Source organism: Typopeltis vanoorti, chromosome 14 (genome assembly GCF_054136105.1).
Source record: "Typopeltis vanoorti isolate ZY-2024b chromosome 14, IOZ_Tvanoo_1.0, whole genome shotgun sequence".
Lineage (NCBI taxonomy): Eukaryota > Metazoa > Arthropoda > Arachnida > Uropygi > Thelyphonidae > Typopeltis > Typopeltis vanoorti.
The window spans coordinates 116,714,777-116,736,407 of NC_143562.1; the positions used below are offsets into that span (position 1 = coordinate 116,714,777).

Consider the following 21,631-nt stretch of genomic DNA (forward strand, 5'->3'; position numbering starts at 1 on the left):
TGCTGATCATATCTCGTGCAATTGTTTTCCTTACTTTTTTATTTTAAATTATTTTCCTAACCTTTAATCATGACTAAAAGAATTAGTGAGCAAAAAATAGAAGTGTGAAAATGATTCAAAAATCAATCTGATTGGAAGAAAAACTTGAAATAATAAAGAAAAATGAATGGCGAGTCCAGAACGAAGATAGGACAAGAACACAAAAATGGGTGAATCAAATGCTGAATACAAAGAGAAAGGTAAGGCTGCTTCAAGTTCATCCTGCATGCACTTGAAATCAAAGTATTATAATGATTGAATTAGAGATTGAATTAGACTTCTTTTTACATGGATCAAAGATTGTAACCAAAAACGGATCCCGCTAAACACTGGCCTTTTAAAATCAAAAGCATTGTTTCTTTGTAACCTGGAAAGAAAGGGCTATCAATGATGGAAAAGAAGAATTCCACGATAGTGCTGGATGATTTGAGTGTTTCAAAAAGAGAAATAGCCTACATAATGTTCTAATCCGAGGTGAAGCTGCAATTGCAGATAAGGGGATATCCAGAAATTTTGAAGAAAATTATATAAGGGTACTATTGTGATCAACAAATATTTAATGTCGATGAAACTGGTCTTTTTTTGGATGCAAATACCTTCCAAGACTTTTCTAACCAAATATTGCATGTATATATATATATATATATACGATATGTATATATCGTAAGTGAACTCTCAGTCCGTATGTAAAAGTAATTACTAAAGAAAGAACCAAAAGGTTTAATTTTGGCAGTGTAAAATTACATAGGGAAAGTGGATAATAAATCCAACAATTTCAGCAATATCAGGTATAATATGTGATATAGCTACCCTCATCTCTTTGTCTGTATTTAGTCTTTCACACTTTTTAGTTTTTATATTGGTTAATATTGAGAAACCAAGCTCACACAAATATGATGTTGAAAGCTATAACAAAATTTCAGTGCACTTGTGGAGAGAGCTGAGACGTGGACTAAAATCCAAAATTCCTCACGAGTTATTTCAGAGAATTTCATCTTTAGAATACAATCTGTTGACAAGGTAACCAATTGTTCTTCTTCTTCTTGTAACGAAAATTCACAACTCGATATATTAACTATTCCAAATGAATTTGGAATAGTTAATTCCAAATAGTTAATTCCAAATCATAATGTTTCTGCCTGGTCTCTGAAGAGAGTTAACTAGTTTGAAACAGCTGTCAGTTTAGTGAAACCTTTATCAAATGGACTAATAAAAGACAAATATATGGACACTTGGGCAGCACCCATCTTTTAAGTAGTCCATACTAAGGGAACTCAGGGATGCCGAGGATTGTATTCTTGTAAGCTCTCAGATCAACTTACGAAACTTTCATAGTTTTTACAAACATTCGGCTTTGAAATAATGTTGGATTTAATATCCACTTTGCCTATGTAATTTTACATTGCCAAAATGAAACCTTTTGGCTATCTATTTTAGTAATTATATTTATAGACATTTATGTAAAGTTTAAAATATTATTTTTACTAGTTGATATTTATTTTTAAATGCCCTTTGACTGAGTGACTTAATTTTTGAAAATAAATTACTTTTACAAGAATGGTTAATATTTCATACAGTGAACATCAAAAGAATTTTTAAGCAAAATTATGATTTTAATACATTACAGAATGAACATGAAAAACTAACACTGGGTTTATTGGTCGTAAAGATTTGATACTATTTTATGCCAAATAAACCCATTGGGTTTGGATAAACATACAATATAAATAAACAACAAGCTTTGATTATGAATCATTACATTACTAAAAAATACCAAATATGTAGGAACTGTTACACATTTGGTATTTTTACATACAAGTACAATAGAAACACGTGGAGCATGGATACTGGCACATGGTCAGTCATTGTTATTATTATTATTATTATTACGGGCAACTCCAGGGAGTCATTAGACTCATCGAGGGAGGCCCCAAATCATATTCATCACAACTATTCGACATTCATGCAGTATCTATCATACCTCGCCTTAAACTCATTCACTGTCACAGCGTCCACCACAGACTCTGAGAGCGTATTCCACTCATTCACCACTCTAAAAGTAAAGAACCCAGCTCTAACACCTGTACTAACCACACTTTTGCCCAGTTTCCATGGATGTCCCCTAGTCCTCCCACAACCAGCCCTGTTTCTCAAAAATATCTTCTGAATTAATCTTATAGAAACCCTTCAGTAATTCGAATGTCTCAATCATATCTCCCCTCCTCCGCCTATCAACCAATTTTTGCAACCAATAAATCCTCAACCTGTTCTCATAAGGTTCATTCCACAGACCTGCTATCATCTTGGTCACTCGCCTCTGGATCCTCTCCACCTCCTCCCCATCAAGAAGAAACCTAGGTGACCAAATCTGGGCACAGTAGTCGAGATGGGTCTTATCAGGGCTCGATACAGAGGAACAATAACCTTCTTGTCAACGTATTCTTCAGCAACCAAGTGATTTGATGAGCTGATTTGGCCACTTTTGCAATGTGTCCCCTAAATTTCAATTCCTTATCCACCAACACTCCTAAATCTTGTGCCTCATCAATTTCCTGGAGTACAGTTCCACCAATGTAGTAAACTGCTGCTAATCTTTTCACCCCAAAATGTATAACCTTATATTTTGCCATATTAAATTGACATCCATTCTCCTTAGCCCAGACCTCCAATCTATCCAAATCATCTTGCAAAATTTTAACATCATCTGCGTTCACTATTGCCCTAGCCAACTTTGCATCATCTGCAAACAAATGAACCGTTCCTCTCAGATCCTTTCCTATATCATTAATGAACAAATTAAACAGCAGTGGTCCAAGAACAGATACTTGTGGCACACCACTAGTCACAGGCTGTCTTGTGGACTCTACTCCTGAAAGGGACTCTACTCTTGTTCAGCTAGTTAGCAGAGAAATTAAACTCTGATGTGTTTAGAGATCTGATGAGTGACTTTCAGTTATTTGTGGGAGCTCTATAAACACCGTTTCAACTGAAATTTTTTCCGATGGAATGGAAAAGTTTACAAACAACTTTCGGGCCTTGCAATGGTTTGTCCTTTATCTCCTCCTTGTGCAGACTTTTTCATGGAAAGGTTTGAACATGATCTCTTGTTATCTACAAATCCTAAACCATCCATTTGGTGGAGATATGTAGACGACATATTCATAATATGCAAACACAGTTTAGCTGAGTCATATGATTTTCTGGCATCTATTAATTCCTCCCACCTTAAATTCAAATTCACCTTAGAACTTGGGAATGAAGGAAAATTACATTTTCTAGACATTTTAATTACGAAACAAGCAGACAAAGACATTTCTCTTTGTGTGTATCGTAAGCCGACCCACGCAGGTCGTTATCTACATTTCTCCTCGTTACACCATATTTCATAAAAATTGGATATTGTATATATGCTGAAAGAGAGGGCAATCTCTATTATAAGAGATGAAGGAACATTAACAGAAGAATTTCATTCTATTCTCCAACTATTGATCAGCAATGGATGTCCTAAAAAAATAACAAAAAGAATACTACTCTCTAATCCCTCTCTACAACATATCCATGACATTCATTACAGTACTTCAATTACCATCGCTTTTTTTGGTGATTTTTATTACATTAGTTTTGTCGAAAATAATATACTTATCAAGAATGATCATGAATTAAAAGTTATTTAATTGTTATTCCATTTTGAAAATTCTTAATTCGATCTATTTTTACCCAGAAGAAGATAACCCTGTTCACCATGGTGAGAACTTGCATTCACGTGGCAGTAGTGATACCTCTCCAGCTCTTACCATCACTAGTCCTGTATCATCTGGTTCAACAAATGCTCATGGAGTAAATACCATGTGTTATATCCATTTTGTCATGAATTTTTACATATCATGTTGGAACTTTTTCATAAATATGTGATTTTTGTTATCTTTTAATTCATGCATTTTTGTCCTTAACCTGGTGTTAGTAAGCTGGGTTGTCACACCCAAAGATATAGAAAGAAATAACTGTGACACCCCACCTTACTAACGCTGGGAAAACATTAGTACATCATGCAATATTTCTGTTTATCTGGATCAGATTTTTACTTTAAGACAAATAATTGAATATGTCATATAATGTAGCATATTTGTATTTAAGTTTTCAACTCCAGATTACAAATCTATAGACAGCTCACCAGCCACACAAGAAACTGATATTCCTGGAGATTATTGTGGAAACATGGAAGACTCAACCCATCCCTGACAGAAGAGGACAGTAAAAAAAAAGGTGTGAAAAAGGCAGGATAAAGTATCGAGGGAGTAGCTGTTCAAAAGTCTAGAGTTGTGTGGTATAAATGGTACATTATACAAAGTAATACAGTTCATACATAAGTCATAAGTTAGCAATAAGAATTTGCATGAAAAATTAAAGAGTGAAGAAAAATTGAAGATTATGAAGAGCTCAAGAGACAACTTGTTGGTGTAGCATGAAATGAGGAGTTATCTGGAAAAGAGATCAATGCAGCAATTTCTGAATGCATTTTTGAAAATTATGGAGACAACTACCATGTTTGAATAAAAACTTTAGTTTATTATAACTAAAATCTGCATTCAACATTTCGACCTTTATGTCAAAGTTATCTTCTGGAGCACACAACTATACACAGAAAACAAGCTACACTACAATCAAACTGGTTTGTTAAAGACAGTGACCAACCGCTACAACAATTATTGGCCTGACCTCTGGTGAAAAAAAAAAATTAATTAAATAAATAAAAAAATAAAAAAAATAAAATAAAAAATATAAAAAATTTATACATCAATGCTAGAGTCCTTATATTTGCGTTATCTATTGGTTGTAGAAATACATTGTGTCATGTATTATTATTAATAATAATAATAATAATAATAATATTATTATTATTATTATAGATAACACCAATAATAGGACTCTAGCGTTGATGTATAAATTTTTTTATATTTTTTATTTATTTATTTTATTTATTTATTCACATTTTTTTATTTATTTAATTATTATTATTATTTATTTATTTATTTATTTATTTATTTATTTTTTTTAATAAAGAGTTTTTATGAATAAAGAGTTTAAGCATGCGATACAGAGAAAAAGGGCATTATGGAGGCAGCATAAGAGAAGTAGAAATAACCAATTCTATGAGGACTACAAAGTCCACCAAGGCTGGTGATTTGGTTGGTGAGGGTAGCTAAAGTGAAGTATGAACAGCTGTTAGCTAATAGAGCCAAAAAGAATCCTAAGGAGTCCTTTCGATATGTAGCCAGCAAAAGAAAGAATTATTATGGAAGGATGACATTGATTGGAGAAAATGGTATAAAGACAGCTGTTGCAGAAGGTGTGGTGGAGATACTTAATGAGCAGTTCATAAGGATCTTTCATTCTTGTGAATGTGACTTCATGGAGAGATTGAGAGCAGTTGATGATGGGGAGGAGAGACTGACTGTAAGTGAGCAAGAGGTGTTTGGGGAGTTGAGTAAACTAGATGTAAATAAGGCTGTGGGACTTGATAATATATCACCAAATATTCTGAAGGAATGTGCCAGGGAGTTGACACCTGTCTTGACATATTTTTTTAATAGAAGTCTTGCACTCGGTCAAGTCCCTAAGGAAGGAGGGCAAGATTGTGCCACTTCATAAAGGAGGTGATTGAACTCAAGCATCAAACTATAGGCCTATCTGTGTGTCAGGTGTTGTGGTTAAGTTGTTGGAGAAGCTTGTGAGAACTAGGATCCAGAATTGGGTTGAAAACAATGGTATTATCTTTGATGGACAGCATGGATTTGCTAAAGGGAGTTCATGTTTTAGTAATCTACTTATTACAATAAGGTGACAGCTTCCTTGGAGAAGTATACACAGTAGTATACTTAGATTTCGCAAAGGCTTATAATAGATTACCACATGATAAGTTGATAGCAAACTAGAGGGGATGAGATTGGATATTATATGAGTGCATTGGATGGAAGACTGGCTATCTGTAAACTAGATGTGTAAACAATGAGCAATATCCAGGAAGAGGAAAGTCACTAGTAGTGTGCATCAGGGGTCTCTTTTAGGGCTATTGCTGTTTAACTTCTTTGTTAATGATATTGGCAAAAATTTGGATAGGGATATTCAGTTGTCTGCAGATGATGCAAAGTTGGGACAAACTATGAAGAGTAGAGAAGATGTTGTGGCCTTACAAGAAGACTTGAATAAATTGAGTGAATAGGCACGGAAATGGGAATACAAGTTCAATGTTGCAAAATGTAAGGCTTTAAAATTTGAGAAACAAAGATGGAATGTAGAATTTATGCTTGGTGGGGATATATTGTTGGAGGTGGAAGAAATAATTTTGGGGTAATAGTGGATATAAGGATCTGAAAATTAGGCGACACATTTGCCAAAATTGTGAGGACACCACAAAGAATTCTGGGAATGATGTCACTGACTTGTAGAAGAAAAGAGATTCTTGTTCAATTGTATAAGGCTTTGATGATTCCACACATGGACTACTGTGCCCGAATTTGGTCACCTGGTTTCAAAAGGACAAAGATATGTTGGAAAAACTGGCTAAGGTAGTTTCTGATCTCTGAAATGCCGATTATGAGGAAAGGTTGAGAAAATGCAATTTACAGAGTCTAGTAGATAGGAGGAAGGAGAGTGATAATGATAGAGACCTACATGTTGTTAAGATGTTATAGAATCAATGTGTGTGAGGAGGGGAGTGAGAAGCAGGTTTTTTGGCTGCAGAGTTGTGAATTGGAATGCCTTGCCTAAGAGTGTGGTGTCTACAGAGAATCTCAATGTGTTTAAGGCATTGTATGATGAGCTGTGTGCATGACAAAAGGATCTTGTAGATGAGTCTTTGACTCCATGGTGTCTTGGGATAATAATAATATAATATTCTGTCAATGCCAACAAGCACTGACAGAACAGTAGTAGAAAACTTTGAAGAGGAATGCAAACAGGAGTATATGTCAATACTATAGGTGGAAAGAACCATGAAACACTTGAAATGTAGAAAGTCAACCAAAAATGCTCAAATATGAAGGTATAAAAGTTTTGTAGTGGCTATACAGCATAATTTAGAGGGCCTGATCAAAGGTCAAATTCCACATGATTAGAATACAGCTCTTATAGTTCTCATCTTTAAAAGGGGAATAAATGTGAGATTTGCAGCACATTTATGCAATTTTTACATGTGTGGAATGTGTTTGATGGCAGAAAAGACTTCTATAAGAAGGATGGCCTGCACTTGAATTTATTTTGCATCAGGAGCCTGGTCTCATACCACTTCTTGGTATGAGACCTAATGCAGAGAGTCTAAGAAACTAGATCATCAAGGAAAGAATGGGAAAAAAGCTATGGTATACAAACGTGATAAAGATAGGAATGTCTTCGAACATGGCTATGTATGTGGCGAAGAGGTGGAAAAATATGCTTTGGGTTTGGACCATTTAAGTATGTCTGGGGAGGAAAAAGAGAAAATTATAGAACAAGACCAAATGGATTTCATATTTAATTATAAAAATAAGCTAGGTAGTAATTTATTATGTCTATACACAAATGCAAGGAGCATCAGAAACAAAGGGGTTCAGTTTGTTGCTTTATTGAATATTATGTGGCCTAAGATTGTTAGAATTAGTGAAACTGGCTATCAGAATCGGAACTGAGATCAAGTGTAATGGGTATACTATTGTTAGGAGTGACAGAAGAGATAAGAGAGGAGGAATGTCTTCGAACATGGCTATGTATGTGGCGAAGAGGTGGAAAAATATGCTTTGGGTTTGGACCATTTAAGTATGTCTGGGGAGGAAAAAGAGAAAATTATAGAACAAGACCAAATGGATTTCATATTTAATTATAAAAATAAGCTAGGTAGTAATTTATTATGTCTATACACAAATGCAAGGAGCATCAGAAACAAAGGGGTTCAGTTTGTTGCTTTATTGAATATTATGTGGCCTAAGATTGTTAGAATTAGTGAAACTGGCTATCAGAATCGGAACTGAGATCAAGTGTAATGGGTATACTATTGTTAGGAGTGACAGAAGAGATAAGAGAGGAGGAGTATTATTAATGATATCAGATGACTTGAGTCCAGTTAGGGTAGATACACAAGAAAACAATGATGGTAACAATTTCTCATGTAGAGAGGAGTTTGAGTCTATCTGGGATGAAGTGGAGGCTAAGAAAATGAAAAATATATTGGGGGTTTTGCTACAGACCTGGTGGCTCAGTTGCAGGGGATGAAGAAACGCATCGACAATTTAGCCTTATGGGTGACTTTAATTTTCCAAACATTGATTGGGCAGAAGAGAAATCTCATGTTAAGAAAGAAGAGTTATTTATTGACTTATTGTGAGACAACTTTCTCAAGCAGCATGTGAAAGAAGGTCAAAGCGTGTTGGATTTGCTCATAGCATCAGAAGGGGTCTCTGTTAAGAATATGAATATTTTACCAACATTTGGCGATGGTGACCATGCTGTACGTTCTTGGGAAGTATCTAATTGTATCGATGCTCGAATTAAAACAGGTTATATGCTGAACTACAAAGCTGGAAATTATGATCAACTTGGGAGAATACTATCTTTGGTCTCATGGTATCTGTTACTGAATGGGAAAAATGTCAGTAATGTAAAAGAATCTTGGAAAAAGTGCTTAAATCAGGTTGTATCTGAATGTATCCCTAGTGTTCGAAGAATAAATAGGTTGGGAGTGAAATGGATGTCCAACCTTATTAAGAGAAATTCACAAGAGGAAGAAGATAATGTGGAAAGAATATCGTGAGAATAAGAGTGAGAGGAGTTATGAAATATATAAAGCTCAGGCCAGAAAAGTAATGAGTATTGTGAGGAAAACTAAATCACAGTATGAAAAGAAATTAGCCATGCAAGCTAAAGGCAATCCAAAACATGCGAATGGAATGCGAATGGAAACAAATGTTACACAGAATTTTGGTTGGTACATTATTTTTAGGAGAAAGAGGTTTAGCATTTAGAGTTAAACACATTCGTAAGGTAATCCCAGAAATGGAAACTTTGTGGAAATTTTAGAATCAATGAGTCACAATGACCCTGTACTTAAAAAAAACATTTGGACAATGTAAAACAATCCCAATTATCATCTGACAGCTAGAATGAATTTATAAATGCTGTGCAAATAACGTAACAAAAGCAATTCTTGAGGAAAGAGCAAAAGCAAAGTATTAGTCAGTAATGGTACATACAACTTCCGATTCAGCTCATATTTCAGCAGACAGTTTTCATATTGCATTATTTGTAAGTGAATGACATGGGAAAGTATGAAATTAAAGAACAGGCTTTGAAATTTGTCGACTGCAACCAGAAAATGGGATAGATTGCCAACTTAATTTTAAGTACTTTTGAAATACATAAAATCCCAATAGCCAGTTGCTGTGGCCATGATTACGATACTGGAGCTAATATGAGTGACTCTTATAAAGGCACTCAAAATTTTATTTTAAAAAAAAAAAAATTGTTTGGCAATATGTTCTATGCTTGTCAGTCACTGGATTTTTGTGGTGTACAAGCTGTGGAAGCTTGTTTTGAAGCAATTAGGTTTTTTGGGAACGTTCAAAAATTGTGCATTTTTAGTTCAAGTCCTCAAAAGATGGAATATTTTAAAACTAAATATTGGAACTTTCCTGCACAGTTTATCTAACATGTGTTGGACAGCAAGAATAGATGCCATAAAACCATTCACAAATAATTTAGGTGTATTAAAAAGCAGTGGAAGAAATTTTATCTTTAAATTTAACTTCAGAAATTGGTACTGATTTAAATGGCATTCTAATTTATATTAATTCATTTCAGTGCATAATTTTAGCCAATATGTGGTATAATATATTATTATTAAGACTATTACACTTTTTTTAATCCTCCTACACTAATAACTTTTGCAACATTTAGTATCAACCTATCTGTATACAGAAAACCTACAAATACTGGACGTTACCTCCATTTCAACTCAGCTCATCACATAGCTTAGAAACTTAGCATTATCCATAGTCTCAAGAAAAGAGCTATACAGTATACGACAGACAAGGATGACCTACTAATGGAATGAACCACAATATCCAGAGAACTTTCTTTAAATGGTTACCCAAAAAAGACTCTATAACATGATTCTCTTTACTGATATACCACATCAACAACGTGATGACGTCCAATACATCAGTACAATTACGATTCCTTTTGTCAGCAACCTTTCCAAAAAATTAGCTAACCTTTTAAAACCACATAAGATCAGAGTGGCATTCAAACCAATCAACACTATTTGGAAATTTTTAAGATCACTGAAAGATCCTCACCCATTCTACAAGTACTCTGGAGTATATAATATTCCTTGCTCATGTGGTATTAGTTACGTAGGTCAGACCTCTAGAAGCTTCGAAACGAGAAAGAAAGAACACAGGATATGTCAGAAATAACAGACAAGACATTTCAGGCCTTTCATGCCACTTTGCCTCTACTGACCATTATATTGAGTGGGATAAGAGCCTTATGCCATACATAGAAGATAACTACCATTCAAGAACCTTTAAAGAAGCAGCTACAGTCGCCCGTAAAACTGAAAACCTAAACAAGAATCAAGGTCTAATTTTACCAGAAATTTGGAAAACTTTTATCAGATCAATAAACATCAAAGAAATGAACTTTCATAACAATTACGTAATGAGCCATAACGAATAAATCACGTTAACGAGACACACACATTGTCACGCGCAATACCAATTTTTGTATGAATTAGAATTATCAGTTATAACCTAGTCTGTAACCTTCATTTTAGCTTACTAGTTTGTATTCCCTGAGGATGCCAATAGAAAAAGATTGGCGAAACATGTAGGAGGATAAAATAAAGCTACTTGACAAAGATTATAAAAAAAAGTGTAATAGTCTTATGAATAATTGTCAAGAAAAAATCCAACACATATATTATTATTATTCAGGCCTCCAAGGAGTCAAAAGACTCGTTGAGGGAGGTCCTTCCTAAGACATAAAGTCTGTCAAGACTCATCGAAGGGAGGTCCCCTCCCTGAGAAACACAAAGTCTATCATACCACTCTTTAAACTCACTGACCGTTCTCGCTCCCACCACTCCATCAGGCAATGCATTCCACGGCTCAACCACCCTCCACACAAAGAAACCACTACTTACCCTCTTGCTCACAGTTTCCTTTTGTAACTTCCAGGGATGGCCTCTTGTCATCACTCCTCGCTGTTCAACCAAGCGAAAGAACTCCCCAGTGTCAACCCTGTAACCACCTCTCAACAGTTTAAAAGTCTCAATCATATCACCTCTCCTTCTTCTATCCACCAAACTCTGCAGTCCACATTCTCTCAGCCGATCCTCATAACTATCCTTGTACAGTCCTGAGACCATCTTTGTCATCCATCTTTGTATCCTTTCCACAGTTAATTTATCCCCTTCAAATCCTGGGGACCAAATCTGAGAACAATAGTCCAAGTGTGGTCTGATCAGAGACTTATACAACGGAATGATAACCCTCTTATCTCTGCAGGTCAGCGTCCTTCTCATAATAGCAGCAATCCTTTGTGTTACCTTCACCACCTTTGCAATATGTCCCCTAAACTTCAGGTTTCTATCAATCATCAACCCCAGATCTCTTGTCTCCCCTACTTCATCCAGTATAACTCCTCCCATAGAGTATGCAGCATCCCATCAATGTTTCCCAAACCTCAAGACCTTACATTTTGCTGCATTAAACTGACACCCCCATTCATTTGCCCATCTATCTAGCTTATTTAAATCCTCTTGCAGGGCTACCACATCTGCACTATTACTAATAATCCTTCCCAGCGTCGCATCATCCGCAAACAACTGAACATCCCTCTGCAATCCACTGGCTATGTTAGTGATATAAAGATTAAACAATATAGGTCCTAGTACTGAGCCCTGTGGGACCACACTTGTAATCCTCTGCCTCCTGGAAACTGCTCCACAATACACAACTCTCTGATACCTATCAGACAGCCAATCCTGAATCCAGTTGACCAATCTGACATCCAGACCCATGTGCTGCAACTTAAATATCAGCTTATCATGTGGCACCCTGTCAAATGCCTTCGCCAAGTCTAAGAAAACTGCAATATATGCCTTTCCCTCATCTAATGTTCTTGTAACTTTATTATAAAAGGCTAGCATATTGCTAAAACGAGCGTCCTTTCACAAATCCATGTTGATTCTCACAGATAACATTACCCTCATCTGCCCAATGCTGTACACGGTCCCTCACTACTTTCTCCAAGATCTTAACAACTACTGATGACACACAGACTGGCCTGTAATTAGACACTTCCGGTCTGTTACCACCCTTATGCAATGGCACTATCTTGCCTTCCTTACATTTCCTGGGCACCTTTGCCAAAGCCAGACTTTCATTGAAAAGCCACGTTAAAGGCACTGTCAATTCCCTAGCACATTCTCTCAAAACTCGTGGTGAAATACCATCCAGTCCCACAGCTTTACTGACATCCAGAGTACTCAGTATCTGAAACACACTCTCCTCCTGTACCTCTAAACCTTGAACCTGCCCAATCCCTCTAGCATTAAAACTGACTCCTCCAGGATGAAATACTCCAATAAAGTGTTCATTGAACAATTCCACTATGTCCTCTGCATCAGTCACTCTATTCCCATTTTTATCCCACAATATCATTCTTCCACAGTCATTTCTCCTCCTACTAGCTAAAAAATTCCCTAGGATTTTCTTTGGATCTTAAGGCCAATCTCCTCTCATATTCCAGTTTCGCTTTCCTTACCACACTAGTCACTCTTCTGGCCTGTGTCTTATATTCCTCATGCATCTCTTCACCTGTCTCTTTATATCTCTTCCATAGCCTCTTTTTCACATGCAATTCCTGTTTAATATTGTTTGTCATCCACTTTACTCCAAATTGCGTCATCTTCTTCACTCGTGGTATACAACTTACCATTGCTGATAACAAATATTCTTTCACAATTTCCCATGCACTAGTGATATCCCGGCCTTCGAATTCCTCCCTCCATGAAACTTTCCGAAGTTGACGTCTAAGACTATTATAATCACCTGCCTTATAATTCCACATAAGTTCCCGTCTCTTTGATACTCCTGCATGTCTATTCATCTTCCAAGTCAACACCATATGGTCACTCTCTCCAACTGGTGGGAGAGACGTCAACTCAGTTATTATCAACTCTTCTGATGCTATAACCAAATCCAAAACTTTTGAACCTCTTGTTCCCTCTGTTACATGTTGCCTAAGACATTTGTCCCTCAAGAATTCTAGAAATTCCATTCCCCTATTGCTACATGCATCTTCCTCTCTCCAATTTATACTACTGAAGTTAAAATCTCCCATAACAATCATTCTTCTTGCACTTGCCAAACTTAGCTGTCTAAACATCTCCTGGTCCCCATCCTCTCTGTTCCTGGGTCTGTAGCAACACCCCACTAAATATCATGTCTTGCCTACCTCTACCTCACACCATATGCTCTCAAAATCATTTGTCTCACTTCCTTCCAAATTCTCCACTCTTAGAGGACATAGGTCATCACTTATCATAAGCAGTACCCCACTACCACGCTTTCCCCTCCTATATTGACGAAAAATGCTATACCCAGTGACTTCTATTCCTGTTGTTATATCCTCTTCTGTCAACCACGTCTCAGTGATCGCAATAATTTTTTGCCAGGCTGATGATATCTGTGCCACCAATTCCTCTCCCTTATTCCGGATACTCCTGGCATTAGTATAAAGCATATAAATGCCATTGTTTCTATACCCAGCATTATCCCTTCTAGACTCCACTGGGCTCAGTGTTACCTGACATTGTCTCCCTTCTCCCAAGTATCCATTCCCATAAGAGGCCACCCCTGCTATCATCCTCCCTGGGACACACTGACTCGTTCAGAACAGCAATCTCTCCAGATGCCTACGTCCTTCCTCATTCAAATGTAAACGGTCTCTCGCATACAATTCCTCTCTTTCCTCAAACGCACTCCAAGCATCCACATATACCAGTCCTCTCTTGTCACACATTTTCGCTATTATGCCATTTAATATCACCGCTCTTCTGCTCAGCTCATCATTATCATACCGAGGCAACACGCACACTATTTTTCCTCTCTCTGTCTTCTTCCGTACAGTCTCAAGCAAAAATCTCATATCTCTCGCTGCCCGACTTACATTACTAATCAAGTCATTCGTTCCTACCATCACAATCACCTCATCCTCCCTTTCACCTCTCTTAATTGCCATTGCCACCCTTTCTATTGTTCCTCCTGGTAAACACTCCTCACGTATCCTATCTTGAACACCACGGATCATTGAGTCGCCATACATTATACCTCTTACCATTCCCTCGCTCCTATTGTTTCCATTCTCTCCTCTTCTTTCATTCCCATACCTCTCTCTTCTATTGTTTCCATTCTCTTCTCTTCTCGCACTCCCATACATCTCTCTCATTCCCTCTCTCCTACTGTTTCTATTTTCTCCACTTCTAGCACTTCCATATCCCTCTCTCATTCTGTCTCTCCTACTACTATTTCCATCCTCTCGTCTGCTAGCATTCCCATACCTCTCTCTCTTATTCCCTCTCTTCTACTGTTTCCATTCTCTCCTCTTCTAGCACCCCCATACCTCTCACTCATACTCCCTAAATTCTCTCTCTCTCTCTCCTACTCTGATTCGCTTTGCATTTATCTCTTCCATTCTGCTAATCTTATCTTTCATACTTCTGCTCTCATTCACAAGACATTCCACTTCCTCTTTCAACTCATCTATCTCCCTCTGCAGGTCATTCACTCTTAATCTAAATTCACTCTCGCAAACAAAACCATCTCCTAAACTTTCACAGTCACTCACACCTTCCACACTATCAACTATTATTTTCTCATTCTCTCCTATGACACTACTTGTCTTCCTACATTCATTCCTCGTTCCTGGAGCAACAAAGTCGGATATCGATATATCTAATGTACTTATTTCCTCCAACTGCCTGCATTTTGCACACATACGCTCTCCACTCTCTTTAACAAGCCACATATGTAATTCCAGAGACACATACATTCCGCAAGTACTGCATGCCACAAAGTCCCTTATGATATGGCTAATAATTGAGTTCTTAAATGGCGGAGGACTTGGCGTTACGCCACTTGCGACTGCTGCTGAATCCACCATCATTCCTTACTGCCGAGTAGCAGATTCTTTAATAATTATTCAATTAATAAATAAGAGGAAAAAAAAGTACAAACATCAGAACATTTAAGTACTAAATATAATTAAATAAAATGAAATATAACTAAATACAGTAACTTAGCTTCGTTTTGTCTTCCACCGTTACGCGTTCGATTCCGACGGTACCAAAATATTGGTGGCAATAAATTACAGAAATCGCCAAAATTTTACAGGAAATAACTGCAACAATCGATATTGAAGAAACTGACATCAAAAACCTAATTTTGGACATGAAAGATCTTAGAGAAAAGAGGACCAGTATTTTCAGTGAATGCAAATTTGTTGCTGAAATTTTCAAATTGAAATACCTTCCACAAGTTTGTCTGCTAAAAGTTGTAAGTTTATAAAAATAATTGCAGATGAAAACATTCAGGATATTGATAATTCAGAAATTATTATTGATAAACAATTGAAAATTCATGTATTTTACAAAATTTAGATTTTGTTATTGGAAATTTGACTTGGCGATATAGTGCTATAAACGAAACATGCAGATTATTTGGATTTTTTGGCATTACTTAACAGTCAATGACAACAAATTAAAACAGATGCTAAAATTATAGTGACAAATATAACTGCGATATTTCTAAAGAAATTGCAGATGAAATAATCCATTTAAAAACCATACATACAGCTACTTTAATTGAGAATCAATTGTTACTTCTTGAGTTATTAAATAAAATAAAAGAACTACATATTGAAACAGTTTTCCCAACATTTGCATTGTTCCCAGAATATTTTGCACACTGCCTGTAACTGTGGCCCAGGTCAAAAGGTCATTCAGTTTATTGGCAAGAATTAAGAATATGTTAAAATCTACTATGTGCCAAAATCGTTTCAATAGTCTAGCTACTTTGGCTATTAAAACAATGTTAGCCAGACAGTTAGATTTTGATCATATTATTCAAATGTTTGCAAGTAAAATAAAGAAAAAGGAAAACTCTAATATAAATTGGTATACACTAAAGTGTTGCCCAAAAGTTTTTGTAAAAAATACATATTAATTGTTGCTATTATGTTATTATAAGTTTTTTGTGTGCAATTTTTATTTTGATTTTTCTAGTCTGATATTGTTTATTAATTTTTTTGGTATTAATAAAACAGGAAAGTATAAAAACAATTGTTTTATTTGTTTATTTGTTTTGGAGACCTGCTAAGAGCTTTCTCCCTGGTTCCCAGCGTTGACTCTCGACACTTCTAATTAGAATCAGTATTTTCCAGTATTAAATCACAGACAGAAAGAGGTCAAAAAGAAACCATGTTTTTATTCGACTAATTTTGTAAAAAAACTTTTTCACTTTATGATTTTCTTTCTTGACTACTTGTATAATAACTATAACACTTTTTTTGAAGGTTAGTCAAGTGAGTTTTAATTTATCGTCCTACATGTTTCACATTTTGCTATCGGCATCTTCAGGGAATACAATTGGTAAGCTATATGAAGTAACAGACTAGGTTTTTAACTGACAGTTCTAATTCATACAAAAATTAGTATTGTGCGAGACAATCGACGTGTCTCGGGAACATGATTTATTTGTTGCGAGACATAATGTAATTAGCATGAAAGTTCATTTCTTTGATGTTTAGTGATCTGATTAAAGCAGGGGTCGCCAAACGTCTTTGACTGTCGACCCCTTCAAGAGTTTCTTGACTTTTTATCGACCCCCTCTATTTTACTATTACCTAATTATAATAGAACACACAAAAAAAGATGCTTATGTGAGTTTTTAGATTGTTTATTTTATAGTTACAGTGTTTATTGTATGTATAACATAGTATATATTATTATATTACTATTACTACTACTATTACTATCACTAGTAATATCACTGGTATTACTACCAGTCCTGCTCAACTCTTCAAAATACAGAAGTTTAGTTTCTGAATGAATAACGATTGAATTATAATATGTATGTTGATGAATTTTAGAATATTAACGCTCACTTGTATATCGATGTGCAAAAATTAGACTGGGATCAAATATGTATAAGTAAATAAGAACCACGCACGTGTTGCAATCTCGCTCCCGCCGCACCGGCCGGGCAGGAACCACCAACATCCGTTTGTTGGTAAATATGTCATTTTGGCCTACTTGATTGGCCTCAGTAACTAGTTTCATGACCTTGCTTCATCTTACAGGTCCTATTCATGTTACTGTTCCCACGATTCACTCTTAATTGTGTTGTCATTCAGGATGGCAGTAATCCAAGTTAACCGAATTAAATATTACCCGTACAATGATGTCTTATATTTTTCTGTTGACCCCTGAGCCCGAATCGACCCCTAACAATGTTATATCAACCCCTGGGGGTCGATATCAACACTTTGGCGACCACTGGATTAAAGCTTTCCAAATTTCCGGTAGGATTAGACCTTGATTCTTATTTAGGTTTCCTGTTGAACGGGCGACCGTAGCAGCCTCCTTGAAGGTTCTGTAATGGTAATTCTCTTCTATGTAAGGCATATGACTCTTATCCCACTCAGTGAGATGGTTGGTTGAGGCAAAGTGGCAAGAAAGGCCTGAAATATCTTGACCAACGTAACTAACACCACAGGAGCAAGGTATATTATATACTCCAGAGTACTTATATAATGGATGAGGGTCTTTCGGTGATCTTAACAATTTCCGAATAGTATTGACTGGCTTGAATACTACTCTAATATTGTGTGGTTTTAGAAGGATAGCCAATTTTTTGGAAATGCTGCTGACAAATGGAATAGTTATAGTACTGATGTTTTGGGTATCATCACACTGTCTTTATGGTATATCCAAAAAGAGAATCTTGTTGCAGAGTCTTTTTGGATAACCATTTAAGGATAGCTCTCTGGATATTGTAGTTAATTCTTTTTGTAAGTCATCTTGGTCTGTTGTGTAATGTATAGCTCTTTTCTTAAGCATATGGATAATGCTAAATTTCTGGGATATATGATGTGACGAGTTGAAATGGAGGTAACATCCAGTATTCGTAGGTTTTCTATACACAGACAGGTTGATAGTTATTGGTTTGTTTCTTTATTAGGATGTCTAGGAATGGAAGTTTTTCATCTTTTCAATTTCTAATGTGAATTTGATGGTATGGTGGAAACTATTGATTTGGTTGAGATAATCCATTCTTTCATTTTTCATGTGCATACTTCCAAATGACTTCATTGTTTATTGATTTTAAATGTAAACTATTCTGAATGTTTATTATCTCAAGTTCTACTTCAGCTTGGTTTATATCAAACAGCCCATTAATTTTATTTGAAATTTCTGTGATGTTCAAGTTTTATTGAAATGGATTGTTGATAAAAGATACAATCATTTCAGTTTTATTAAAATCTTTAAATCTTGAATTTATTTCTTCCTCAACTAATTCTATTTTATGAATAAATTCTTTTAAATCATAGCGAAGCATTTCTTGATTTTGTTCAAAAAATTTTAATAAATATGGGAGATGTCTAAATTTGCGGTCATTTATATTTTATTTAATAAAAGTAAGCATTATTGGAAATTTTTTATTGAACTTGACATGTCAATTAAATTTTTATCTCTACCTTTGTAACTCTAAATTTAAATTGCTTAATTTCGTACAGAAATCTGCTAAAAATGATAAGTGTCACAACCATCTCTTATCACTCAATTGTGGATAAATATCTTCTTTTTCATGCAAGAAAATTTTTTATATCATTAATTAATGCAAGAAATCTTTCTAAAAATTGACTTCTGCTGAGCCAGTGAACATTGTTATACAAAAAGTTCCCTATCATCATCTGCCTGTAATTTAAATAACTGCCGTTGCAGGGCTTTTCCTCGAACAGAATTTACAATTTTAAATGTAATATCTAAAACATCTTTTGTGTTTAATCTTTTACTACATAGTACTTGTTGATGAATAATACAGTGGTACGTTAAAAAATCTGGATATTTGTCATTGTTTTTACATAATGAAATGAAGCCTGATTTATTACCTATCATTGCAGGAGCACCATCAGTAGTAATAGACACAAGTTTAAAAAGCAGAAGTTTGTGTTGTTTCACAAATTCATCAAATGCCGAAAAAATGTCTTCTTCCCTAGCCCTTTCCAATAATGGTATAATTTTCAAAAGTTCTTCTTTACTTGAATAATCTTGAAATACCATGCGAATAAATACCATTAACTGAGCAATATCAGTGAAGTCGTTTGATTCATCAAATTGTAATGAAAACGCAACACACTTGTGAATGTCTGACATTGACCTGGCCTGGAAACTTTTCTCCGGCAATTGGAACGCTTCCTTTCGGCAATTTGAAACCTTGTCTGCGGCCTAAAAGTAGTCTCTCGCTAGCGACGTCTTGAACCGAGAATCTCGTTTATGGAAGCGGGATACTCCTCTCTCAAGCAATGTGGATTTGGGCAGTCTCTCTGATGGCGAGTCTGGACCGGGCGGCCTCCTCTCTGACGGCAATTCTGGAACCGGGACCCCTTCTGCTTGCTTCAGTCCCTTTTTATTAGGCCTCCTCTGAGATCTCGCATGAAGTTTGGCAACCCCCAAAGAATCAGTATGAGTCTTTCATCTTAAGTTTCAAGTTCGGCACGCCTTTTGTTCTCCTCTACTTTCTTTTGATTGCATAGTTTAAGAGATGTTTACACTTAGAGCCTGCAAGCCTTTCTCATATAAACAAGTTTCAACAACAATCTTTCTAATGCCACCATGTACTCCTCCTTTCTTTTGATTGCATAGTTTAAGAGATGTTTACACTTAGAGCCTCCAAGCCTTTCTCATATAAACAAGTTTCAACAACAATCTTTCTAATGCCGCCATGTACAGCTTTGGCAACAAAAACATTAACTTTGTTTTTAACACTCTAACATATTCTTTTTAAAGCAGTATATACAGTTAGCTTCAAAAGAGTTATTTACAAAAACATCTAATACAAACTATACTGAGACAAACAAAGCTTATTTTTTTTACAATATTCACATGGGACTTAATCTAAGTAAAAAATCGATGTAATGTGCTTTGGAATATTTAATATTTAAGCTACAATTGAGTTTTTACACTTTGCTTATAATCGTGTTCACTCGGCTCGCTGTTTGACTTCCACTGATCCAAATTAATTTATTTACCCGGACTTATAAGAAAATTACTGATTTGACAATTTTAATGAAAAATAAATAAACAATAGCAATACACTTAAAGCGAATTAAAAATAATACAAAATAACGATAAATAAAATATGTTTTCAGTTTTAATTAAATTTGTAAGTTAGGAGGAATACACAAGAGATCGACCAAAAATCGCTCCGTGATCGACGGGTTGAACACCCCTGCTCTACAGCATAACAAAAAACAAGGGACGATTTTATAATCAAATCTGGCCTACCTTAATTCATCAGTTGCATTTATCAGCAGTATACAGCAACCCATGAAACAGTAGTCAGTGTAACAGCATAGGGATGCTTTTCATTATTTAAATGTTTACAAATATTCTTCACTAGAAATGTTAACTGCTATTACTTTGCTTGTAGGTTTTTAAATTATTTGTGCTATTTCCTTATGAAGTGAAACAAAGTTTTTTCACAAAACTAGTTGAATTAAAACATAGTTTCTTTTCTTTGTCTGTGGTTTAATACTGGAAAATAGTGATTCTAATAAGTATAACATCATGTTGGAGGCTTAATGGATTTTTTACAACACTCAAAAAGAATTAAAATAGACTTTAATACTTCCTATATTTCGTCCTAGTCACTAGGACATCTACGGGGATTACAAAAAAAAAATTAATGTAACATATGCACAAATAACAAACAATACTAAGCCCAACCACGTGGGTGACACTAAAGTCCTATCTAGGTAGAGCGCCCTCTAAGGGCAGTAGTAGGTGGCCTGGAACGTAAGGTGGGAACTCTGGTGATGAGTGTTTCCCAAATCTTAGGAAGCTTAATGCAACCATATTTATTGAGATTTGGTTGGTTTTTGAGAGCTGCTGCTGCTTCTAAGAAAAGTCTCTCTTTCTTGAATTTGCTGTGGTGGAGCATGGTGGTTTTCTTCCATGATACTCTGTGGGTGGTGTCCAAAACATGGTCAGCCAAGCCTGAATGGCCATAGTTGTGTTTGAAGATGTAAGACTTGTGTTCCTCTAGATGGATGGATGCTGATCTGCCTGTCTGTCCAAAGTATACCAGCTTACAGGAACAGGGTACTTTGTAAACTCCAGGCAGAGAGAGAGGAGGGAGCTGATCTTTCATAGAACGGAAAAGGGTAGCCAGTTTGCAGTGGGGCTTATATGCTGTGTGTAGATTGTATTGTTTTAGTATCTTGGCTATTTTTTCAGATGTGCCACGGATGTAGGGTATGGTGATGGCATTTTTAA

The 21,631-nt window shown here is 35.7% G+C and overlaps 1 protein-coding gene across 4 annotated transcripts in view; it reads left to right on the forward strand.

Annotated features, from left to right (window-relative positions):
- Positions 1 to 21,631, forward strand: part of unc80 (unc80, NALCN channel complex subunit) — a 1,852,146-nt gene that overhangs the window by 224,343 nt on the left and 1,606,172 nt on the right. For all 4 annotated transcript variants that reach the window (XM_090404461.1, XM_090404464.1, XM_090404465.1 and 1 more), the window contains one exon: positions 3,764 to 3,876. In XM_090404461.1, coding sequence (XP_090260587.1) covers positions 3,764 to 3,876 — 113 coding nt within the window. The remainder of the gene's footprint in view (positions 1 to 3,763; positions 3,877 to 21,631) is intronic.